The 27,172-nt window shown below is 44.9% G+C and overlaps 1 protein-coding gene across 4 annotated transcripts in view; it reads left to right on the top strand.

Moving 5' to 3' along the window:
* Positions 1–27,172, top strand: part of LOC114871950 (zeta-sarcoglycan) — a 159,614-nt gene that overhangs the window by 102,825 nt on the left and 29,617 nt on the right. For 3 of the 4 annotated variants that reach the window (XM_029178571.2, XM_029178574.2, XM_029178576.2), the window contains exon 3: positions 5,053–5,111. In XM_029178571.2, the coding sequence (XP_029034404.2) occupies positions 5,053–5,111 (59 nt within the window). Of the gene's footprint in view, positions 1–3,270; positions 3,543–5,052; positions 5,112–27,172 lie in introns of those variants that run through there. The other variant, XM_029178575.2, reaches the window with a different exon arrangement.

The raw sequence follows: 27,172 nt of genomic DNA, 5'->3' as shown, positions 1-27,172 counted from the left end.
GTAAATTTTACCTCGTTGCTTCTTCAACTGTACGCGGAGCGAAGGTTCCGTTTCTCTTTTGTTGATCCGGAGGCTGACGAAAGTCGTTCGAACCAGCCGCCGGGTCGGATTTTCGCGGGGATTAAACGACGCCAAGAGGGACTGTTAGAACGTAACGAGTGGCAGGTAGAGAAGGAGAAAGGAGAGAAGTTACGGGAGAAGCAGCGTCGGACCAACAGCGGGTTTGTTGGCAAAGAGGAAGAGCAGTCACGAAGCGGCAATAAATACGCTGCGCCACCTGCAGCTAACGTCCACCTACGTACCGACCAGACAGAACCAAATCGTGCCTAGTTGTTAGGCCGACACGAACCGGAAACACCGACCCTCTTGCCCGAATTACCGCGCGAAACTATTTTTCTTCCGACCGTTTACACGCGAAAGAAACAGAGGGTAGTAAATCGACTTCGCTCAAGAGCAGTCAATTATTTCCTTACTACGCGAACGTACGTCTCAATTGTCCAGCTGCAACGTGTTCGCCATTTCAAGAGTCAAACTGATAAGAACGCGATAAAAACTTACAGACAAGCGAGTAAAGTACCTGACGATTTCTTACAGTGTCATGAATATTTTCCAAGTGTCGTGCCCCGAGTGGTATTTACGATTGCTTAATAAAATTGGATTCGGGAAAACGACAAAATTAGGTCGATTCCCGAAGAGACAGTGGATAACCCGATAAAAGACCGCGTCATCGTTAAAGAAAATCGTTAAGATATTCATTTTAAATAAAGTTCTTTCTTGCCGCCCGCTCGAAGTCCGATGAATACTAATCCTTCGATCATTCCCGAATCCTCAACCTCCCACAAACAATTGTAAACCCCGAGGGGCGCAACACAGGGTCGCGTACTTCGGGATTACCTTCTGTTTTACACGTAACGTCTACGGAAGAGAATCGCGCTGACCAAACGACGCGATAGCGAAACGAAGCTTTATTTTATTCATCCGCGGAATGTACGCACAGAGAATTGCGAGGCAGGTATCGCCAGTGATATAAAGTTACTCGATCCTGTGTGCTGAAGCCACAGTACACGCGATATCGTCTGGCTTTGGTTGAAAAGGATACTATGCAAAAAAAAGAAAGGAAAGAGGGACCAGAGAGAGATAGCGAGAGAAGAAAAAAGCACAGGGTTTGATATTCATTGTGCAATGATATTAAAAGCAACGGGTATCCGAGCGAGCAGTTGCCGCGTTCAAAAAAAAAAAAAAATAAAACAGGTGACAGAGACAGAAGCTAGCACCCTCTTTTCACGCGTCGCCTTTTAAATTCGACACCCTTGAGCGCAGATTTTAAGCAAACAAATACCTATCGAATGTATCACGGGCGAACGGGTGCGGAACGAAAAGCAAAGAAAAAGAGAGCATAAAGTGTGTGGCACACAGAGAGGAGAAAGAGAGAAAATAGGGTGAGAGGGAGGGTGGGATGGGTGCTGGGAGTGACTTGGTACGCGGTACAAGGGCAGTTTACTACGAGCGTGTTAATTAAACAAAAAGCCACCCCCGTATACCAAGCTAATTAGAGTGGCTCTCTTAACAGCGCGAGCGCGTTCCTCGTTTCAGAAATATTTTCCTCTTGGATCCTCCGCGTGAGACCAACTTTCCCTTCTTTCCGTCCGCCTACCGCTGCATTTTCCTTCCACTTTTTGCCGCTTCTATTTCCTCTCCCCCCTCTGTATCCTGATTTTTTCAGCCCACTTTCTTTATTCGCCAGTTCGTTCCACGGTATGAACATTCAAAAGTTGGTCGCTCGTACCGCAGCACACATCAGACGTATTTTTTCTCGCAAAATTTATTCTAGAGGAAAATACAAGAAAAATTTATCTTGAAATTTCGAACGGAAAAAGGTAGTTCGTCAGCGGGCGAAGCTATTCGATCTACCGGCGCGTCGCGGTGGACTGAAAATTCAAATCAGCTCGAACCGGGCTGGAATATTAATCGAACACGGATCTCGGTCTCGTCGCGGCCGAAAATCGCGATCTCGTTACCCGCGCGACACGTGAAGCGGGAGGATTAAACGAGTCGCGAGCCGTGTGCCACGTTTTATTCGATTCCAGCGGGTCCGGTCTCACGCAGTGGCAGATTTAGGGCGAAAACCGACCGACCGCGATTAGGATTCGCTAACGCAACCGCAAACAAACACTGCGGTCGTAGCGATGCGGAAGAGAGAGAGAGAGAAAGAGAGATGAACGAAGAGGGAACACGAGAGCGGCATAGTAACGGCCAGTGGAGTAGCGAAAGGGCGAAGGGAATGGTAGAGAGAGTTGAATCGAGAGAGAAACATCTGCGATCGGATTAGCGGTGAACAGTGGCGACACTTCCGGGTGATTAGGCTGATTCCGCATCCACTCTAATCCGGCGCTTACAACGCTCCTGTTCGATGCACTACCAAATCTCCGTTCGTATTCGCGTTACAATTTCGACGCGCAATCTGGTAGTCTTCTTACCCTTCCTTCATCTTCTTAAGGATTTATCATTGTAGACCTTCAATTACGTCATTGACACAATACAATTACTATCCGATATTTCATATTTTTATAGTTATCTAGAAGTGAGAATATTAAAATTTAGAGATATCAATTTGGAATTGATCGCTGGTTCCCAGCAAAAATTCATACGAAACGAGCGATAAATTGGTATGAAAGCAACGCGATGTCGAGGCAAATTCAATTTTCTCCTCGTGGAGGAAAATTTTAGCATCGGACAATCGTCTTCCTGGAGAGAAGACACCGATGCATTCCGAGCGAAAATAGCCATGCAGATATGCGAGACGAGGAGGTTCGAGCTGTCTCTAGCTTGCTTTCAAGCGTGCACTCTGCTTTCTAGATCTCATCATCTGGCACCTTCTATTTCTTCTTCTTATTAGCGAACTGCTGTATACCGTCAGATGAATTTATGGGATGGGCTACGAAACTCGGACGAGTATATTAAGAGACGTTGAAATATATTTACGCTAACGCGTAAAGACACCTTGACCAGATAAAGGTTATTCGTCTCTCCGACGAAAGATCTATTCAGAACCAAACAATCCTATTTGTCACGAAATTGTTTCTAAACGCGTCAGTAACGGAGTGGCTTCGTTCCGACAAACTTCCACGGGTCGCATCATTTTGTCGCGCGGCGTATTTCGGTACACGGTCCGTCGGTGCTGTTTCTATTCTCCTTCCTCGTCAACTGGATCCCCGCCTACACACCGGCTCTCGTGTTCTTCCTCATTCCCGCGTCGAGCGTCCGCCTAGACGGCCAAGATAAACCCGGCGATATCGTATCTCGAGCCAGTTACTCCGTCGAGACAAAACGCGACACGATTTAACCGTCGTCCCCCGTCTGTGAGAAACGTTTGCTCCAATCAAACCGACACTGATTTCCAATCAATCGAAAAGCGAATTATTATACGTGAAAGGATTCTTTGGTGAGAGATTCGCGAAGCACGTGCGATCGGAAAAATCAAGAGGCGACAGCGAGGCAGTGACCCGAAGCTGCAGGATGAAAGTTAGCGAGCGGATTACGAGGTAAATGTTTGCGCTGCAGCTGGGCCGGTGAGCCGCGAGAACGGGATAATAGGCGGAAATCGACACGGGGGAATTGCAAGCACGCGCGACTCGTGCAAAACGGGTGACGTTTCCTGTTTTTCTTTCCTCTGATAACAACGCGCGAGCAAGAGGATTGTTGCGATGTTCTGCAAATTAGCGAAAGATTGAAGATTGTAATAACGCCCGTGACGTAACAACCACCGCGAACGATCGTTTAATAATAACCACAGCCGCCATTCAATTTCCCGGTGAATCGAAACAATTATTACCATCCGTGACGAGAGTGGGATACCGATAGCCAAGTGGTCGAGCCACGGGCCATCATTGTCCCCAGGAGTGTGGATATTTCCATAACGATTAATACGGGAGCCGTTAAGGATCGTTATCGTTGTTATCGCGATTCAGAAAACGTATAACTTCGATCACGAAACATTTATCTCCTTATAAATTTAATTTCGTTAAAGCCACGTCGTGATAACCAGATGAAATAACGTTCAACGGAACGATACACTTATTTCTCGGGGTTGAGCCCCTGCCAGCGGAAATCGCGCGATAAATCGTTTCGCGGAGTCGTCGACGGCATCGGCCGGCCATAAAGCCGCTAAAGAAGACCGACAGTATAAGTTCCTCCACCCCGTGTCTCCCCAACTCGCATTTCCATAGCAATATTCCGCGAATATCGAGTTCATAGTTAACGTCACGTAAAACGACCGAGGTAGCCGAAGCTCGACCGTTCGAAACAGCGGCGAACGAAAGCCGGAGAAAAGCTGAAACGGGGATATATCACCGTATGTTGGCGGCAAAGTAACGAGAATTTATGTCGATTAGAGGGACGCGAAAAGAGGAGAGAACAGGGAAAGGAGAAGAGGAAGAATAAAAAAAAACAAATGTCAAGGGATCGAGAACGCGGTTGGGTTCGCGGCTCCTGGTTGATACACGTTTCCAACGGGTCGACTCTCGCGTCGTAAATTTCTTCGTTAGAACCACGATTCGTTCGCGTTGCACCGAGAGCAAACAACCGGAGCAGAACGGGTTATCGACGATGCAATTATATCCCCGATCGACGGGGACGGCTGCACCGTGGCGCCAGTTATTAGCGAAATGATACAATTATCTTGGAAACGATTAGTCCTTTCTCTCCTTTATCTTTGTTCGAACTCCCTCGAAATTTATGTTATCTGACCAATCGATAATATAGATACGAGAATTTTACATTTAAAAAAAAATTGAAATTATAAGCAATTACAAATTGAAAATTCTAAAACAGTTCATCTATTTCAAAAAACGAAAGCTCAGATTGCAAAACAGTAGATGGCTTTTTCATTATTTTTCGACACGAAAAATTTCAGTTTTCATGGTGTACATACATCTATGCTTTGTATATCACACTCGCCAGAACAACGCGATCGGTCAATATCTATCAATCGAGCTGTCAGATGAAACGATAAATAACGAAACAATTTCTGACCAGTGGTTTTCTGCTTTTCAGACCGGGAACAGTTACAAATCGCCCGAGGAGTCGCCGCATTCGGAGCACAGCAGATTGAGGTGAGTGCTGGCCTTTTACTCCGTTACTCGTGCCAGTTTAATTACGTTTCCTCTCAAATTCGCCGTGTAAACCGGAAGCGCGTTGAATTTTCTCGTGAAATATTAGCAGTGTCTCACTTTCGCGGACTGCTAGTAATCTGTGAGAAATAGTACATAGGACGCGTTCGAGTCGTGAATCAAGTTATTCGAGGCAATTATCTGGTCAACAATATGGGACCAGAGCTATGAAATCGATTTTATTCATTTTGAAGTCTTTTGAACTAAATTCGTTAAATTAAAAAAAAAACGAAGCTTTAGAAAACAGAAATCACAGGTTTGAAATTTCTCGTCGCGTATATGGAAAAGATAATACTTTCCTTTCGCTTTTCAATATCGAAGACAAAACAGTGGAAACGAGTGAGAGCAATAAACGTGGCAGCTAAAAAGATGGGACGTTATTTAAAATTGAAGTCGAAGCGCGAATCTGTCCCATAAAGATGAGAGGACGGAAAAAATATCATCGCTTTCGCATTTCACACGAATGGCAGAAAAGGATTTGGCCGGAGCAAGGAAATCTCATCCACTGTACGTTCAATATCGGTTCTTGCTGATGGCCGAGTATATTCGCGTCTCGTAACCGTGCTACTCGTTCTCGAGGCCATTTTCAAAATACACTACTAGCTCTACCATTTTGCAATATCGCCGGTCCTCCACTGCCTTAAATCGACGTTTGAACTACAAAAATGCTCGACAGAGCTGCGGTAAAACGAGACTTGGAACTTGTTTTATTGAGATGTCCTACTTTCCGCGGATCAAACGATCTGTTCTTTTATTAGATTCTAATCCAATACTTGTCTCCCTGGATTAGGTATCTGGCTACAAATAACGTTATTCGTACGCCCTTCGAGTAACAATTATATTAATGTTCGAGACAATTGAAAAGTATTAAATCGTAGAAAAAGAAGAAGTAATAAAGTATCGAGTCACGTAGCTCTCCTAAAGGCACTATTGAAGACGGCGCCGATTTCCACGCCGATTGCAATACTTTTAATAGGGAATCGTGGCTTTCGTGTCGACGGCGATGTAACTGCGGCGAAAGGGCGAGCAGACGGTGGCGATTATCTTTCATTACACCTGCGATTCCCAGCTGCAATGTGTTCCAATTAATCGCAACGAGCGGTTCAAGCCGGGACGAGCAGGGGGAAGGAGGGACGAGGGAACACGGCTGGTCAGGCGTGGCACGAGACGCCGGAAGTTACGCGAGTCCCGGACGTCACGGATTCGAACGGTGTTCGCGAAAAGCAAAACGTGATCGCGATACGCGTATAGAATTCCAGTGTCGAGTTTCCCAACGGCCGCTCTGCCGATTATTTCTGCGCCTCCGATGGAAAGGTAATACGTGCGTGGATGTTCACGTTCTGATCTTTAAAGGGTGGCTAAAAATTGTTAAAAATTTGTCAAATGATTCGTCGCTTATTATTTTAATATTTATCACTGTAACGCTTATCATAATTTTAATCCGTTAAAGGCCTGAAATAATTAACAAAATTTTCGCTCGCGTCAATTATGTGTCGTTTAGTATTCTTCCGAGTTCAATCGGTGAAAGAATCGTTGAAAAACAATGTGTTGCGACAGTAAAGGATCACGTTCGAATTCGAGAAGTAGCGAGGGTCGAACGGGCATCAGACACGGGGGTAAAACATCGCCGACCAACCCCTTCCTCCACCGCGTCGTCGTCCGTGTGATAAATGGACGAATGAAAAAAAAATGTTACGAGTCCGTGCGATTCTTTCTCTCTACCTTTTTCTCTCTCTCTCTTGACGCTTCTTCGATTCGCAACGTAGAATTTTTCATGCCATCGGGCAAGGAGAAAACGTTTTGCACCTTCTAGCAGACTCGTCGGTAGGACTATCTAGCAGCTCCGTGCTTTAGACACGGAATTGTTAAATTCAGGTTAGGAAAAATATTGGGTTGTTCAGAAGGTTTGTGTTGAAATTTAACAACCCATACCATTGTCCAAGGTCCGTGTCCATCTCGATTTTACCATCGTCGCATATTCCATCGATGCGACCAATGCAAGTCCAATAGAAGCGAACCAGAGAAGGCACGGGTCGCATTCGAACGACGATTCGGAATCAGCCGCGAGGCGTGAACGCGTGAAATTCGCGGCGCGGCGCGTAAACGTCGTCCATTCGGTATTTCAATAGAATCCCCGTCGCGTCGCGTCGCGTCCTCGTCGTGTCGTTCTGGGCCTCGAAATCGTTCAACGAGGCTAGGTTATACACGCCGTTCGCCATTCATTCTACCCTTTCCCTCGTCGAACGTATCCACACACCCTCGGTTCGCATTCGTCGAACGAGAGAACTGTTCTTTTCGGCATCGTTTGCGGCACGGTTCGTTTGAACTTGGCAAATGACTGGTGGCAGACACGCGGGTGCTAAATGACTGGCAGGACGCAGGCACTCTATCTTCGTGTACCGACACGTCGTGAAACGATCGCCTCGCAGCTGCATTCGAGCCGCTTAAGCGCTCGTCCGCTCAATCTGACAAGCGATTAATTATGAACATGCGATTAGGCATAGGTTTCGGCTGCTTGTCGTCGACGTATCGCTAGCGAACCCGCCTGGAAAGGCTAGGCGCCGCGGATCCTCGTGGAAACCGAGTTAGTTTCTCTAGTGGGCACGTCCACGCAGCTAGGTAATTGGCTCTGCCAGGCTGGGAACTTTTAATTGGCCGTCGACGAGAACGAGATCCCATTTTTACGTCGGTTCGATGATTTTTTATCCCCGTTCGGCCGGAAATCGGCGCGAGAAATAATCAGCAATCGAATCTGACCAGGAAGGTGTGATACACGGTGGTTGATCGTGGAAATGGTTTGTTTTGTCGCAGCATCAATTATATCAAGGGGATTGTAATTAATATGGAATTATTGATAACAATGCGAGAGGATAATGTAGAGAAAATTTCGGGAATATTATTTGCCGGATTAACGGATTACCATGCGATCTCTGCCGGAACGAACGGAACAATTATTCCCGGTTTATCGATTATACGTTGTTCGTGTAACGTCGTTCCTCGTTATAATCGCCTCGAGCGATCACTTCTTTTCATTTTTCTCTCTTCTGTCGCCGTTTCTGTTTTTTTTTTTTTTATCTTTGAAATCTCGTTAAGAAAGCAATATTTTTTCGCCGGATTCGAAAGTGTCCGCGGCGAGATTAACGAATTTCATGGAACGAGCCACGTCCCCGCAACGCACCGATGAAAAACGATTTCCTTGATCCTTAGATACGGAAACGTTGGCGCGTCTTGAATCCTTGTCGGAGGTCGAATTGAAAGAAAATACTCGGACTGTTATTTCAATGGTGCCGCCTCGATTTCACGGTACGGCTCTGATCTCGTTTCGATCCATCGAGCCGTCGATTAAAGCTGACGTCCTTAATGAGCGAACGCAGCCTCCGTCGATCGAACCCCGTTTAACGTTCGCGTGAAGCTCAATTGGCACGTTGTAAGAACCGTACACACGATGCTGTGTTTAATCATCCGTTTTTCTGTATAATCACGAAACGAGCTCGCACGATCGACGATAATTGAAAGGAAAAACGGTTTCCAAGCCAAACGGAATAGCGATGAGAAAAATAATTAATCCTCGACACGGTGGAACAAATCGAAATTGATGCTTAAGTTATAAAAAGGTGTATCGTGTCAACAATATTGTTTGAAAATGCAACCGATCTCGCGATGTATCCGATGGCCAGCTGCCAACGTAAACCCGGCAACTTTCGCCGCTATTCAAATGCTCGTCGTGTTTCGAGCGAGCAGTTTTTTCCATTCTCGTGCATTATTAAAATAGCAATTAACTCGCTAAACGACCAGTTGGTAAGTTCGCGTGGTACAAGGACTCGGTGAGCTTGTACGTGTGTACGTTGTCGAACAATAAGCACGGACGGGCCGGATTTACCCCTCGAAACCGAGTGCTATGGCTTGTTTCCAAGTTAAACTTGGAGACGTTCTCACGAACACGGCAGCAGTAGCACGGATACCAGTATAAACAAAACGTAAATTTAGGCCGCATAAGGCGCCTCCACTTTCTTTCCACGAACCTGAATCGCTGGAATCGGCCTTACGGTTATGTTATGTTTCCTCCGATCGAAATTCGTTCGTTTCGGATGTTGTAGACTGTTTCCGGGACGTCTTGCTGCGGCTGTTGCTTGAGATATTGAATTTACTTTGCTTGCTTATTGGAAACGCTTTGCTTTCGGTTAGAGGACGTACGAGATGGAAATCGTACAAATTGTTGTAGAGATTTACGAACATTTTATTCTGTATATTTGAAAATTAATGAATATTGTCAATTTATCATCAGAATCGTAATATTTCAATTTAGCAACGAAAAACCAATTAATGGACTACTGGTCTGTAAATCCTCTCGATAGACATAGGTGATATTAACATATTTTGTTGTGTATCAGCAGAAATTGAAATTATATTAATCCCAGTACAGCGTAAAATCAATTTCAGTAGAATTTTAATCCTGTGTAATTTTCCTCGAGAACCAATCGCGCGCGATGGTTGCGAACGCGCAAAGGGTATTCACGTTCCGGAATTATTATGCAGAATCCGTGTTGATCAACGATATAAATTTTCGAAACTGAGCTAGTCGGTGTTTCGAAACGTTCTGTGCCCACGGTACTTAAGCGGAGTTTAGTTTCTTGGGCGGTAAATTTTCATTAGCGGAAAACAAATCACGCTCTTGGGGCTTCGCAGAGTGCTGTTTTGCTTGTTCTTCATTAAAGCAACAAACAATACCGCCAACTTTCTCGCTGATATTCGTCAATAAAGTTCGCGTCGAGTTCAATGTGCGAAAAGCCAAGGTTTCTAGTTTTCCACTTCCTTTGAAACGCTGGTAAGTAGACGTCTGACCAATGGGAGACACGTTCCACTTGCCAGCGTGAACGATTGCACTTGAAGAACTCCAGCTTTAAATTCTAATTGCAGAAATATTAAAGTTTTGATTCTCGAATGAATTTGATTGCAAATTATTTAAAATAAAGCGGGAATATTAAACACTTTGAATCTTAAAAATTTGGATCGCATAGTTTCTTAAGTTTGATAGATCGTAAATTTTATTAACAAAGTCATTTAAAAGTTTTAGAAAGACGATAAAGATTAAAATTGTTTCCGAGGGTATCACGATATAGGAATGAGAAGAATCGCACTCGAAGCAGGCTGCTGTTCGAAAGCTCTTATTCTTATTTCGTTAAGTAGAATATGCCCGTTAACTTTCAGACAACAATCCGGAACCGTGAGCCACGCAGCCGAAAACCTTGTGTGTTTTCAGTGTTGCGTTTCACGCGAGGGCCTGCTGAACGACTTAGCCGAGAGTTCCGGTTTATCGCGAAAGGGAACGGCGGTTTCCAAGAGTACGCGTGATGAATCACAGAAACTTCGTCGAGTTATGCATTTCCACGGCTACGAGGAACTTTAAAACTCGGTTTTATGAAAGCCGAGTAGTTAGCGCATTTGTATCCATTGAAACGAGCGCACCGAGCGCGATCTCTTTCATCCTATCATCCTGACAAGATACATTTGTTGAACAACTTTAAACTTGGTCATTAGAACAAAGATTCTCGCGATATCGTTACTCTTCCGTGTCTCTGTTTAAATTTTATGCTCGCGATACAACTGTAATCGTGTTGCGGCTATAAAACGGCTAATCTTCTCCTGCGAAAATAACGTAAAAAATTGAATATGAAGATTCTTTTGAAATAAAGTTTTTCAGGTTGCCTTTTAAATCCACGAAGAGCTATCAATTTTTCTACGATTCGATTGAAAATTTTGACGCGATGTGTGCGGAATTCAGTTTGCCCCGTTCGCCAACGGAATTCCATACAGTGAACGTATCGGGGAAAGTTGTCGCGTTCGTGGGTAATGCATCTGGCAAATAGGAATTCGCCCATAAGTAAGGTCAACCGTGCCGTGGAGTCTCGCGCGCGCCTTTTCCCCGGCAAAGACGGGACGAAACTCGGGGAAACTTTGCGAATAAACTTTCCTCTCGCGAGAGCGGAGCGTGAAGAAGGAAAAACTGACAAGGAGAGGAAGGAAGAAGATAGAGGGGAAGGGGGAGAAAAAGCTATCCGGCCTAGTCGACGACGCGGTGTCATCTTGACGTAAAATATGGATTATTCCGGACATTTGCATTCGGAAAATAAGCCGACGAGCCGGTTGAACGTGCAACGAGATCTCTTCTCTCCCCCGCTTTTTTTTTCTCTCGCTCTCTCGTTCTCTGTTCGAGCTGGGGAAACTTGTCGCGAAAGTTTCGCGGTAATTATCGAATCGTTTGCCAATTCATCGGCAATCGACGCGAAAGCTACACCGTTCTCTCGGCCCGTTCGAGCAGGAAAATAAAAATCCGCCGGTTTTCCCTTGAAAACAACTTTCTTCCGAATACTCGAAGCCCTCCCGTATCCCTCCCTCCTCTTACTCGCGATCTTTTCAACGGTGGTTCCGTTCAGAATCGAGGAGATTCCGTAATTAGATTCCTTGGAACTGAACGTCGACCATCGTGCTGCCAATGTAAGCTCGTAATCGGCGACTGTGAATTATTCTTTTAACAATGTTAAATTATTCAAATGGAATTGAAATTCTATCCGCGACAAAAATGGAACATCATCGGTTAATTATTTTCCTGGCCGGCGATGTTAATCGATCGGAATCCCGGTACTTTCGACGACGATCCGAAAATCCGTTTGTGTTAGGTGGCGCACGGGATGACAACGTTAATCGATGCTCTCTGGCGTGTTCGGTTCGAGATATTATTATGTGGACCAGCCTGGTTCGCGATCGACACCGATTGACGTACAGAATTTATATCCTCGAACGCGTTTGCGAAGAGATCATCGACTAATCGTTATCGCTAACGACAGCCGAGAACGACCAGGACAAGATTGCATTATTCGCGTGCTCCGCGATGGCCTCTGCTTTCCGAAACGATTATTTCGGTGGTGCACGATTCTCGACACCTGTTTTTCCCCTCTTTCCTCGATTAACGCAGTCAGCCGGTGCTGGACGAACGCTAAGCGAACTGTCACGGTTCGTTATTTTCTTCCTCGCGCTATAGTGATTCGGTTGAACGTGGAACGTGTACGGTGTGATTTTATAGAGCACGAAGGGGGTTATTGAAACACGAATTTGGAAAATATGATAGTGGATGGAGTACTTTGAGACTGGAGAGGATTCGATTGAATTGGAAATTAGGTTTTCACAGTTCGATAATAAAGACAATTGGTATGAAGAATTTCTTAAATCGCAAATGTTGAGAAATTTTACAATAGTCGTATTAAGAGTCGAGATTTCGACTGAAATTCGAACTATTCGAACAATGAGACTCATTAATAAAGCACAGAGGATCGTTCGGTGTCGTTAACGAACGGTTACTATTTAATGTAAATGGCATGCCCAGTTAAATTCCACAAGCATTCGTTTCGCTGGTAGGGCAGACTGTTGAAGAGTGGCGTGCATAGCAGTGGTTTCTACGAAGTTCAAGTAGATTTATGCCACTGGCAGTGTATCTCAATTAATTCTACCAGGTATGTATTTGTCGGTTCATATTATAGCAGTCGTCGCGTCAAACGAGCAACCCAGGCCGAGGAAAAACCTTCGTTAACATTTCAACCATCGCGATAACGAGCCAACCAGCGAATGTTCCTTCTCCACTGACTGATTTACAAGTTCGATGAACTTTGCCGAGATTGATCTTTAAGAACCGTATTTCTGAACTTTATAAGTACTTTACCGGTTTAAAAATATAAAGACGAAAGATTTAGTAGGGGAATGAAAAAGTACTAAAAACTATTCGTTAATATAAAGTTCGAAAAACTTTTTCGTTTTTCGATTCGGCACAATCTTACGGCGAGCTTTTGTGTCGGCAATCGTGGCCTCTTTTATATTTGGAATCGTGCCACCTAGAAACGGCAGCAGCTGAAAAAAATGACAAAAGAAAATTTTTTTTCCGTACGAACAAAATTGGCAAATGTGTTGATTTAAAGTTCCTCCTCATTATAAAACAAAAAACAAGCCTTCAAAATTCTCACCAATTGTTTCTAATTCAAAGGCAGAACACGTTGCTTCTCCCGAAGGGCAAGTTTCGTCCAGTGATGATTCCTTGTGTTTCGGCAACGCGCATCTAGTTCGTCGAGTAATATCGATACACGAAGAAAGGAGACAGAGGCACCGGAAGCCGGTACAGGCAACCAACGAACGAAAGAAAGAAAATGGTAGCGGAGAAAAGAGTCGCGGTCTGAAGGGTGGGTTCCGAGATAGCCTCGGATAGGCGCTTTGTGCGAAAATGAAAAAGTCACGAAGGCGGAAGGTAAGGGTGCGCGCATGGAGGTACAAATACACGCGTCAGGAGACAGAAAGAGAAATTCGTTGCACCGGGGGCCCGACCCGATACCGTACGTCGAGAAAACGTGCGTCGAGGCCTGAAATCGATGCTCCACGTCGACGTTTCCAAACCTTTCTCTTCCTGTTTCTTCCCAACGTGTAGGCAAACAGTCGATCGATTCTACGGCTATCTTGGACGACCAACCACCTCTCCTTTTTATTTTTTATTTATTTTCAAGATAATTATTAACACCCTGCACTGAAGTGACTCGTAACGTTTAAATATATTTATCTTCTTTTTCTACGATAACGAAATTTGCTGATTCGTGCCACCAGGTGAATGATGAAAAGATCGGACGAGAGAATATTTTACAGGTGGCGGGACCCTTTGATAACCTACAGTATGCAATCGCTATTTGAGTATCCAGCGCGTGTTAAAAGGCTTCGCGACCCCATGAATATGCAATGTTTCTCTACTTTCGAGTTACGCGTTCTGCGTTCACAATACATGCATAGGGACAGGGAATAAAGAGGGTTGCCGCTGTTTCCATCGTGTTCATGATTTTTTTTTTTGCGAGCCACGTTCTTTCGTATCAAGAATGCACGGATTCCTTGAAATCGTTCGGTAGAATGCGTGCTCCTAGTTTTTCATCGTTCAGTTTAACAGAATGACTGTTACAGCACACGACATCAATTTTGTTTTTCAAGATTATATCAGCGACTTCGTAAAAATGATCATAACGTCGATTTGTCAGCAGTTTCTCTAAAACACCGTCGAGTGAATTTCTGAATATCAGATGAGGCGACGCGACGTGAAAGAGTCTAGTACACGATGCACCAGGTGTTCCTTCCTTTCAATGCCCCCTCGTCGTCGATCTCGAAGACGAAAGACACCATTGCGCGTCGTTTCTTTCCCCACGCACGATTCGTGTTTCACAGAGCGTTCCCGTTTGATCAGAGTCAGATTTTTTCGCCCTCGAATAACATCCACAAAGGACTAGTTTGCTTTCCTGTTCCCGTGTTACGACCGCGTATCCTTCGCAGACGGTTCACGGGGAATATAAAAAGAAGTCGCGAGACAGGAAGACCTCAATCAGCAAACACACCGAGACGTCATGAATATCGGGAAATTGGAAATCGGTTAGCCCCTGGGATTCGACGACAGCTCGCAGCCCGCTTCTGGCGACGGTTTTCTTTGGTTATCGTGCCCGAATCCCGACGAAATCCTCGCTAGACGTCCTGCGAGGAATCCGGAATTAACGTTCTTCGACTTTCTATCCGTTTCTCCGTCTCTTACCATCGCGTTGCAAACGTGCCCCGCCGTTAGGTCGCTTTCGATATTTGCGTTCCTCGATTTCATCGTAATTGTACGAATCGGATTGGATAAAGAATCCGACGGATTCTAGCCGCGGAAGGAAGTTCTCCTTCTTTTTCGAACACGAACGAGATTCCTTCATGAATGTAAGGAAACATGGAGGATTTAAGCGAAGCTACTGAAGCTTCGTTTCACGAGTTTCTTTTTTTTTATTTTCTAATTTTATGTCAATGTTTCATTTTTGTTCCGTACGATCGACGCATTTCTCTCCCGTGTCGATTTACCGAACAACGGAGAAAGATCCTGCTGTCTGTATCGCGAAAAATAGGAGAGAAATAAATGGTGCGGGATCATGGGGTTGCGTAGAGATGCCAAGGAAACGAGGATGGAAAGACTGCATGTTCGGGATCATTGCTAGGAAGAGTAGCTTCCGTTAAATTTATACTCTGCCTCTATTCAGACACGATCGTTTATATTCCAGGAAATAGAAATTCACGTTCGATTCGCGTCAGTCAGACGTTTGTTCGACTCGCGTACACCCAGCTTCGGATACTACGATCCGACAGGAAACGTACGTGGAACATGTTCCTGAAGTTTCGTCTTAACCAACGACTCGTTACTCGCCTCTCTGCAAGACGATCGCTTTGACTTTGCGACCAACTTTGGAAGCGCAAAGTCGAAACCATCCCGAACGTTGTCCCGCGTATCCTGCACCGTTTACTCGAACTTTCTCGCTATGGGTACATACACGGGGCTGCTTAAAGTGCTCGAAAGCGAGAAACTGATTTGTATTTAACGCAGAATGTCATTAAACCATCCAGGTTTGTTGTTGAAAATTGATTTAGAAACGATGAGAATTCATTGAATTTACCCAAAGTTTAGCGGCAATTCATCGGAATAAATTGCAAGTTTCTCATTTATCCTAGCTTATACCTATTTATTATCTCCGTTTAATACTACGTTCGTGTTCATTTAATGATCCACACCTTGAACATTTACTCCCGTGCGCAACAAGCATCCCATATATACCTTACAGTGGATCGTATCGTTCCTCGCAGACATTTCCCCGCAATCTTTACGCGCCGACAGTTCACCAAGATGAATCCCGCGAACGATACGGTAGATCTAAAGTCGAAGCAGCGCGTAAAGCTGCATAATGGTACACGTCCACGAGAAACGATCGCGAGGACGATCTTCGGCTGGGCAAGAATCCCTTATTTCTTGCTGAACCTTGGGAAGACGTATTCACGAAGCAGAAGGACGACCGAGAGAGAGTAGTCGCGGACGAAAAGGTTCCCGTGGGGCTTGCATTATCATGCCGGGGCATTAGGTAGTTTGTTCGAGGCAGCAAAATCCTTGGTGTGTATCGCGTACGCGTACCAGTATTCAGGTTTACACGTGTATACGACGCGCATTACGTGCGATTTCTATGGGAATGCGGCCAGCGGGGTCGGGTTTGCATTCGAAAGATAACCCTAAATGCCCCTTCCACGTTTTCAACCCCTCGCCTCTCGCCACCATTCACACGCTCGCCGTCTTTCTCTGTCTGTCCCGGAGCAACGATGTCATCCGCAAACGGCCGTGCAACACGGTAACAATACCGGCTCTTGTATCAACGGGACAATCATTTTCCAGATAAATTGTTACCGCTGTTACAGATTTCCTCCTCGTACCGATTAGATCCACGTGGGACCCGGTCAGATTTTACGCGACACGATAGCATTACAGCTGGAAACACGAGGGTTGCTCGACAAGACTACAATCGACCCTGATCTCCTCCTCTATCTCTCTCTGTCTCTCGGTTTGCTTGATTTTAGACGTGGCAATTAGTGCAATTTACACAGTGCAGCAACAGTTTCGCCTGAGAGGTGTGTAGAGTTCGATAGAAAAGAAATGGAGAGGGTGGTGTTGAAATTTATTAGAAGAATTTTGTTTTCAATCTTTTATGAATTTTTATTGGCACTAATTTTTTATATAATTTTCTACTCCTCTAACTTGAAACAATGAAATAATCTGGCTATTATCTGCGCCATAGTTTCATCGCGAAAGTCAATTTCATCCAGGACGTTTACGATGATCTCGGTTGTTCCTGGTGATTGATGGGACAGTGTTCATCGACTTACATCAGCCTGTCTGGGAAACTTATGAACGTTTTCCTGCTATTACACTCAGACGATATTCCTAACGGATGAATCGTGGCAAGATGAAACTTTGTTACTGTTAAAGCGTGTTCACTGCTAATGCTACTTGTTACGCTTACAAAGCACTCGAGCTGTCTGCGAAATAAGCGGAATTACACGCGAGTATGAATTTACCGTGCAACGTACGCTCGTTGTCCGTCAACGTACCATTTACATTTCGTTTCTCATTGTGTTCTTAGCTGCATTCATTTACGTTGAATTCATCCGATCGTGCAATTAATAGTTGTCGTCGTTCCAAAACTTTATTTCTTTAATTACCGAGTCTGTCTTTCAGCGAAAGTAGAGCACCGTGTCTTGGATCGTTGATGATTTGCACACTTTCGAACGAGTGGCTTTCAGTTTGCAAGCGGTACACGTTTTTCGGATAGAAATATTCGTTTGCTTGGGAAAGTTCGAATTTTCACCGCCTTCGTTGTGGATAGCGACGAGGGTCGTACTCTCGGGAGTTTCCGAAAGAACAAGGGAGAAATTAGTTTTTAAAGGCACTCGGAAACCGATGTGCCAGAAGTAACTCCGTATCGTTGAGAAAGTTCTGTCCATCGTTGAACACGGGACACTGTAACGCTTCTTCTCGAAGAAACGAGCTCTAAGGACACAAGCGTGACGTTCTCGGAAATCAGTTAGCCGATTAGTTTTCCGAGGGTCGTCGAGAGAAATTTTCTCAAGTCGAGAACTGAGCCAGACTTTCAGCAAGCTTTCATCGGTACTTAAATGTTCGAACATGAATCGATTAATTTCGTGAAATCAACACGGGCTATCCAAATAATATTAACGATTCTAATTAGAGGGTAATCTGAACTTTGAGTTATAATAAAGAGGAAAATTACGTTACAACTCCAACTAACTCTAACAGAGTAGTAGTAACAACGAGTATATCTCAGCCACAGCAATCCTTCAATTATTCCTTAATCACCCTTCAACGTTTCATGTCCATGCTGCTCCCGTTCGCAACTCGCGCCGGGAATTGTCGAAACGACCGATCCATGGTGTCTGAAGGTTATAAATAAATAAGCCAGAAGGAGGATGCTCGTTTTTCAAACGGCTCCAGCCCGGTAACGGGAAACGCTTTCGTCGAGAATTGAGTTAAGCTCCCTAGTCACGACGAGCCACGTTCAAATGGACATCATCAACAATGGTGTTGATACCGCTGGTCTTACCGTGGCCCCATAAACTCGAGACAAATGGCATTTAAGAGTTTATCGTTTCTGGGGTGAGAGAAGACAGACAGGTCGCGAAAAGTGGCGGAGTTAAGGAGAAAAGTGGCGAAGTTAAGGGAAGAAGAAAGAAAAGGTTAATGGGTGACGAGTCGAAGTAAAAGACTCGTGAAAAGAATGAAACGCGGATCATTCGATGATAGACAAGTATGATATTCCTCAATTCTTTATCGTCGAACGTACATGGAATTTGTACCACCTATGCAAATCTTCATTAACATTTTTATGAGATCACGTAACCTGTCGCTGCGAGATCTTAGCATTTCATTCGTCGTGTGACGAACTTTGATAGTGAAATGTTGAATATACTAATCTTGTGGATCTTTGAACTCGTACATGCAAAATAGTATATGTATCTTGATACTGAAGTTGACTTTGCATATAGTCTTAAAATATCCTGTGCCCCAATCTCTAATTTCGCAGTTTCCTTGTCTTGTAACGAGGGAAAATAATTTATTTATCAAATTTCACTCAGCAAATCTTATGAATGCTGTAGATCGTACAGACAGAATGTAACAATGCGATGTAACTATGCTGTGCCTTTGAGTTACGGTTTATCATAACATTTCACAAAGGAGCATTCAAATCACCATGTAAGACCGTAGGATTGTCGGAAACGGATGGATGATCTCATAGATCAATTCTGCCCTTTGACGAGAGCCCCTTGCTGGATTTTGTGTCTCTCCAAGCCGTGCATTGTATTTTGTGTTGTGTTTGTATCAGGGGTACATTATGTGTTACGCAGCCTAAACTAGCATTTGTGTGTACTATGATAATATGAACATCTGGCTTGCTGCAAACGATGCTACCGGTCAGTTAAGTTTGCCTGTTTTGTTTCCAAATTTTGCGGTATAATCACACCATCCGCCAGAGCGTTGCGAAGACCTCCCTTAATCTCGGTTATGAATTGATACGACCTTCTTTAAGCTTAACGATCAATTAAAACGACGGTAGGTAATCTCACGAGAGAGAAGATCAAATTAATATCTAAGAATGAACCTACTTATTCTGTAAGGAACCACGATGGTACAACATTCATCTCCCGAAACACGTTCAATGTTTGAAGCAGAAAAATCATCCTCGTTGCTCTGTCTTGACCTCGTGACTTTCGTGGTTCTAACACGCGGTACATCCGACCAAAACGAGCAGCAGACTAACATCCAGAAGCGAAACTTTCCGGATCTCCGGAGAACGAGGACGAGGATACGTCTGTACGTCGTGTATTTCCTATTCTCATGGGTCTGTCTTCCTCTATTTCCCTCTTTTTCTCGAGCCATCCTCTTCCTCCGGCACGACTTTCTCTCGATTTCAACCTTACTCCGTCGTTTAAAAAAGAAGACAAAATACCGTCACGAAAATGCAAGCTTCGTATTTGACGTTTGCGAGATATCGTCGACGATGATGCGTAACGACGCGACGTCGCTTCAACGAAAGTGGAAGAATGATCAAATTCCGAGACACACTGATACGGGAGATTCAGAAATAGAGGTGTGCAACCCTGTGCAAACGTACATACGTTCCTCTTTCCTCGAACCTTTTCTTACCGTTCTTCTTCCTCCCGTCTTTGTGTTTTCTCCACGGAACTGTTCTCCCTGAGTTTTCAACTAAATAAACTGCGGTTTGAAAGAGTCGTCGTCGGTGGTTCGTTTAATAATTCAAGTGGATCGACTGGCGAACACCGTCCACCGAGATTTGACTTTCCACTCGTTTCTTGTCGCTTCAAATTAGAGGCGTTCCTTTGTCTGCCTTTGTTCCGCTTTGCTCGCGTGACTCTATGTTTTATACTTTTTTTTTTTCGAGAAAGAAAGAGAGAAAATTTGCACGAATGCCGAGGCGATGCATGCTTAATCACTCGTTTGCCTCATAGTTTCGTGGGGTTCTTGTTGAAGAAATTGATTAATCGATGATTTAAGATACCGTGACTTTTTGTGGAAATAGAAATTTCTGCATAAATTTGCATTATATGATGAAAATCTGACGTTTCAAAGCGACGCTGGGCTACTTCTCTGAAAAATATATCAGGGTAATTTGCTATAAATGCCCGTACACCTTTTCGTTAAATCTAATATTTTAACGATGATGCATAATTAACTGGAGCGGGTTAAAATAAAGCCAGGTTTCAGTTGCGTTTTATATAGAATATTCTGGTGAAAACGTTCATTTATGATAGCACAACATTTATCAATGACAAGCGGTGAATAGGTGAGCAACCTCACGAGAAAGGGTAAAACAGAAGACGAAAAGAGAATAAACGATCTGTTAGGCAAAGTCATCTTCATCGCTCGAAATTCAAGGCTCGTAAATTTCCGTGGTTCTTAATTAAGAGGCCGTGATTCCCCCGGAACGAGGTACCACGAAAATATGGAACGACTCGAGAGTCTATTGGTAAACGTTGCTCGTCCCGACCGCATTCAATCCCGATTCCGTGCCTCTAAATAATTCGGGAACGGAAACAAAGCGGAGGAACGGGGAGGTTGGTTCTTTGGCGGTGCCGCGTGGACCATTAACCTTTTAAAGAGTTAACGAATTTATACACGCCACCTAATTACCGGTCCGCGCCGCGCCACGGGGAAAATAAAACGTGGCTTCCGGTAATTGAAAGGCCGGCCAGGGAATACGAAAAGCAACGGGAAACATTCTGTAATCTGGATTACACGCTACCGACCGACCACGATCTTTATCAGTTTCCACTTAATGCCTCTGCCGACCACAGCTTTCTCTTTCTTTTACATAAAATGTCGCGTATTTATATTTAACACGCCCAGGAAAGTTCAATATTCCGTATTCCGAAAGGACAACAATAGAATGACGAAAAGTTACGAAGCATTGGTACAATGTAATTTTGTGGGTAATTGTTGCGAATGAAAAATCGACAATCTCGACGAGTTAACTCGTAATAATTGTTCGTGGCCGAGAGTGAAAAGAAGGCTCGATGGAAACTTCTCGACTTTTCATTGGGAATAATTGAAAGTCGCATTGGTTCGATGGAAGAACACGTTTTATCCGACGAATCGTTTTCGAGGCTAGCTCGATTCCAACCAGCCCTCGACGTTCTCCAATTATCGGTGTGCTTACAAAGGGGGTCAATTCCTCTCGCGATTACAACGGCGTTCGCGGCGATTTACGCGCGGGAGCAAACATTTCAACGATATTTCAATAAGCATACACGACCGATACCAGCGTTATTACCAACGCTGCAATGACCGGCGAATATTGTTGATGCGACGCCGGGAATGGATATATGATGTTTGCGGGAAAGATATACGTTGCTGATGCTAATGAATAGTGAAACGGACCAGCTGAACTCGATTTACGTGTCCGACTACCCTGCTTGCTTTACGTATACAGATATTATTTAGTCCATTGTAACGTAGAGTGCGGTTTCAATGGGCACATTATACGTAACGTGATTTCAATTTTAAAAGAAACATATTTGGTGTTAATTCGAACATTTCAACTTGCTGAACGGAATACTAAATAACCAATAAAGTGTGGGAGGATCCCACGATACCTAACGACATACCATCATTCCGCGCGCTCATTGACAAAACTAACGTATGCGAAAGGATACCGATTTAGAAATAAAAGACAATTAATTAGCATACAGACTCCACGGGTGTGGCTTCATAATCATAAAAATCGAACGTTCCATTCGGTACAAAGTTAGCCAGTAGAATATTTCGCAGTGTGACAGGTGTGTTAAGAGTGTGTGTCACATACCCGAACTTTTCGCCGTCACAAGAGGTCAGCAAACGGAAAATCTAAACTCGTTGGAACGAATAACAGGTTGATCGTCGTTTCAATTAAATCCTCCACGTAAGTTCAGTCATCGATAAACCATCCTCCGAACGAACCTTCGAAAATCATACATTTTTCAACGATTCAATATATACAGCCGATCCATGATATCAGCAGTTTCGCGAAACGGAGTAATAGCAACGGGTGGTAACGGAATCGAATTATCATCGAGAAAGCTAAAGTAACCGGAGGAAGATCGTGGCCACGTATCGAAGCATAGTAAAAACGCTGCGGGTGGTTCGCATTGTTGATCGTGGTCGGTGTTTTTTTCCCTCTTTCCATGGAAGATGGTCGGGATCGTTGGCGAGGCTGATAGCTCAAAGCGAAACAGCTCATCGCCTTTTCTCTTTGCGACGGCACGGTGCGCCGCGGCGCCGAGTAAAAGAGCACTTTTCTATTAGCCAGGCACGCGCATCTATCTACCTACCAACAACGAGAAGGCTCAGGTATTTATTTAATAAAACGCGTCTGGAAGAGGCGAACGATGCACGGGAACGGCGGAGGAGAAAGCAGATTTTTCAGATAAAGGGAGAGGTGAAATCGCGATGCCGGACAACGGCAACGCCAAAGAAATTCCCCGTACCTTGTAATCTCTTTACCTAACCTCCTCTATACAACGTCACGTTGTTTCGAAACTTTGATACGCCTCCCCTTTAAATGGCCACTTTTTTATGCAAGAACGTTTGCAGAGGTTTCACGAGAATGTTCGCCACGATCAAAGACAAAACAGGGCTACTGATCGTTCTTTTAAAGTCAACGCGTCGTGAAATTCTTTTGACAGATTTTTTCACCAATGAGAAACTTGTAGAGGGGAGTTTTGATAACAGTGAGCTATTTAAACGGAGGGAAATTACGCGAACAATGAGTTGACTGTGTTAGACCAATTAATACTTGATCGTACTTGTGAGCTTGTAAACGCAAAGTGGATGGTAAAAGGCTGGTAATTGGAGATAATTTATCGGAGGTGATAAAAGATTCGCTCTGCAAATTTGTTGAACCAAAATCATCCGAGTACATATTCGAGAGGGCAATCAAAGATGTACAGATGTCGAAGTAAGTTAACCGAAGAACGAAAAGGAGGAACAGAAGGTATGTTGAAAACGTTAAAAGAGGAAAAGATCCGTTCGCCGTGAACGCTGAACCGAACAGCTCGACGTCGCTTTTATCCACGACGAACAACGACTTGGCTCCACTTTCAGTCGGTCGAGTTCGCGTTCCGTAGCCATGAAAAGGCGTCGCGAGGCTGGGACGGGTTTGGACGTTGCTGGAATTTGTCCGTTTCATTTACCACGAGATATTTTCGGCGAGCCGTGGAACAGAAAGGAGAGGTAAAGAGCGGCCCTGGTCGTACGAACGAAAGTTATATTGCATTTATTGCGAAATGAAGTTCCTCGAAAGCGGCTATTCTCGCCGCTTTTGCCAAACCGACCGGCCAACCACCCCTCGACGACGGACTTTCCTCGCTACCAAAACGTTTCTGGCGTCGTCGATACGAGACAACGAACTTCTCTTCCTCTCTCTCTCCCTCTTTCCCTCTCGATGTTACTATCCTGACCATCCAGCCTTCTCCTCAATCCCTCGTTTCATCCCTTGCCTCGTCCACGGATACTGTACGGCCATTGTCGAGGTTTTCATTGTGCCACGCAGAGACGAAGAAGAGCACTGTCCGAGAGTGGGTGGTAGTTTCTAACGAATTGGTCGGCCGGAAACTGTCCTTAGCCCAGAGCAACCTGCTGGGACCCCGGCTAAATAGAAGGCTTCCTCCGGGATCCGGACGTACTCTGCTATTCTCTCTTTTCCCTCTGCTGTTACTCTTTCTTTCTTTCGGTCTGTCCCGATGGCAGGGCGAGAGACCTTTCCGGTAGTCACGAGAACTCGAATCCCTCGCGACTTCCCACGGTTGTCTGGTTAGAAAACATTTCGTCCAACCATGCTACCGCGCCACTGCTAATTCTTTGTTCGGTTTGTTAATTAACCGATCTTCTTCCAAAGCATTTTCAAGCGAAAAATACTTTCTTTTCAAAAGAACCCACCTCGAAGGTTAATAGAAAAGTAGAAAAAAGTAGAAGATACACTATCACCAGCTATTTTCCTCGACACCGAGTTAATTCTTCGAGCAACAACACTGGACCCCTTAAGTGATCGTTTAAAGGCTTCGCCGAGGGCAGCTACTTTTTTCCAGGAGAAACTTTAACGACGTCCTTCATCCACGCCACGCCGCGCCGTCAACGTGGCTCGCCAGTGCCGATAACAGATTTAATGGGCTCGATTTCAGCGATCCTGCGAGGAGCAAGTGTACACACGAGGACGAGGACGCTTAGTGGCTTGCCAACGACTTGTCGTCTCGTCGTCGCGGCGAACAGGCAGCCGAGGGCTTTAAAAAGTTTCCAAAGGCGGGAATATTAGTTCGGCGCTGAGAGGGGCGGCGATGTTGACGCGACGGATAGGAGAGGATCGAAGGTAGCTGGACCAAGGCGAAAATTGAAACGTCGTATAGCGGCTCTTCTGGGCTTTCGTGGCGCGTCCGTTAGAGATCCCAGAGGTAAAAGGAGGCAGGTTTCGTATCTCCCTTCCTCGATGGTTTCTTTCTAGCCGAAAGAGGAGAAAACCGGTGTATTTTGTCGCAACACGGGAGTAGTTTTAGCCCTATCAGGAACCGCCACTCTTCTTTTCGTTGGGTGTCAGTGCGCTAGCGCGGTATTGGCAGATATCTGGCGGATCCTTAGCTGGCACCCGAAAGCCTAGGAACCGATAAAAGGCTCTGTGAGATTTCGAAAAATACGTCCAAGAAATCCACGCGGGGGAATTGTTACCAGAGCCGGTCTACCTCGACGGAGTTCCGTTTCGAAATCGAGCCTCAGATTCGCGAATCTGGCTGTCCTTGCTTCTCGCTGAAATGAAATTGCTCTTGAGCGTTCTCCAGAAGATAACTGGTTTCGGCGTAATGGACCGACTTCTTGGCTCTGTAACACCGCTTCCTTAGCGTCTGCTGCTAGGTATCTGGTCTACTTCAATGACTTCCTTTCCAACTAAAGCTTCTGTTATTCTTACTGGTCGTTGAACTTCAATCAGACGTTGAAAGGTAAGGGTGAGAACCAAGTGCAAATCTAATATCGGATAATCAGAGCTTCAGAAACGAGTGACGATAAGAGTGTATGCGATGATCAAGAGTTTTCAAGGACATAGAGAGTTGAAAGACGTTATTCAGCACAGGAAGTCAAAGAATACTGAGGTTCTCTCTCTCTTCCTATGATTCCTCTGCTTCGAATCTAATTTTCGAGATGTTCCTAGCTTAATTCTGCGCTGACACGTCTATCAAGTCGTGTACGAGTAAATTAGCATAATTTCATATAATTTCACGGGAAGATGGTTCATAGGTAAAGTTGTTGAGAGACAGGTAGCTTATGAAAACTAACAGTTCAAATTAACATGAAAGGTGGTAGAATTGATAAAGTGTTGTGATACCGTATAAAAATTCATTCCTGTCTGAAATTGATCTAAACAAACTAAACGGGTCGCATCTTATGAAACACAAGCTAGGAAATGGGAGACGAGCAAGACGGCTTACTCTGCAAAAGGAAGTCGTCTAAGTAACAAAGTTTAACACGATACACGTAACAGCGTGATATATGCCATCAGTTGCCTCGTAACTCTCATCCACGGTGTATTCCATGGGGTTTCTCGAGACGTTGCCTCGACGATAATAGAATCACCGTGCACTAGTTGCACGGTTTTACCACGACAAAGAATAAACACATCAGATCGACAGAGAGTGAATTAAGAAAGGTTGGAAAAGGATAGATAAAGCAAAGAGACAACAGAATGGCGTCGGTGACGAACAAAGTTTAAGTCGAATCCTCCTTGCAACCAAACTGGCGTTCAGCTCAACGAGTCAGATCTAGAAAATCGAAAAAAAAAAAATCCTTAGAATCTTCTCCCTTAAACAAATTACACAAGCCGTAAGTAGAAGTAATTACGTGCAAATAGTATTTCGATGGCAATGTACACCTGAGGAAGAAATTTCCCAGGGCAAAAGGAAGGGCGCTTAATTTACCAACGGCGTGTCATTCTTTTCGCTAAACAACGTGCACGCGGACCGTTGAGAGACAACCTAACCCGTCCTCGTTAATTTTGCTCAATTACCGTTACACCGTTGTATAGCCGTCAACGAAGACGTACGTTTCACCGAATGCTGGAAGAAGCGTGGCAAAAAGTCGCAAGAAAACGCGTGCGAAGATGGTGCAGCGGCAATTCTTGGCTGCTCGTTGCGACGGTTGAATAATGTATCGCTCGAAAAGATCTCGAGAAGAGCGTTTAGTACTCGACGTACGTTCTCTCGTTCTTCGCCTCGAAGCGTGTAAGATGTCACGTGGAGAAAAATCAACGAGTCGTGATCTCTCACGGTGTTAATTCAAAATAAACTTTTCAAACAGAATTTCAACGCAAGGGATTTAATAGGGTCATCCCTAAAATTCTTTCCAACACCGTTTTCCTGCGCAAGCAGTTTAGTTGGTCGTTCGTCTACGGTGATGGAATTTCTGGCGGACGTTGGGTGCCGAATTGCCGTAGATAATTAAATTCTATCCACGCGAAGGGAAGTTTCTCGCGGAATAATTCGCATTCTGCAGGTCAGTCGGCTGTTAACGTAGCTTCGTTCGCGAGCAAGGAAAGCCGGCCACGAGGGTCGCGAGCGAAGATAAGACGATCAGCAGGCTTGTTACACGGGAGGACGAAGCGAGGGACCGTATAATCCGACGCGCGACGACCAAAAGACTCGATTAAGGGAAATCGAGCAGACACGGTGTCACGTAGAAGAGAAGCTGCCATAGCGTACACCCAGTCTACGGAGACCAAGTCCATCGGAGAGACGAGAAAATCGCCTAGACCGTTACCGAGCGAACCTGCACAACCTTATCTTCACCGTAGATACGTGCCTGTCGGATTAACGCATTACGGAAGTTCCGCGAGAGCTCGGCCGACCTAAAAGCCAAGACCTCCGACTGGTGGCAGGCTGCCCTGCTGAGGTTATACCCTCGAGGATCCCAACGCGTCCATGGAACACCGCGCACCACCTCTTCCAGCCGATGCGATGCGATGTTCGCGCGTACGCGAGCCGAATCTTGACATTCCACGCGAGGTACTCGATTGTTGCAGCCTTACCTGCCTGCTTCG

This window comes from Osmia bicornis, chromosome 1 (assembly GCF_907164935.1).
Source record: "Osmia bicornis bicornis chromosome 1, iOsmBic2.1, whole genome shotgun sequence".
NCBI classification, from domain to species: Eukaryota; Metazoa; Arthropoda; class Insecta; order Hymenoptera; family Megachilidae; genus Osmia; species Osmia bicornis.
The sequence above is the reverse complement of the archived record's forward strand: the minus strand, read 5'-3'. Positions and strand labels throughout refer to the sequence as shown.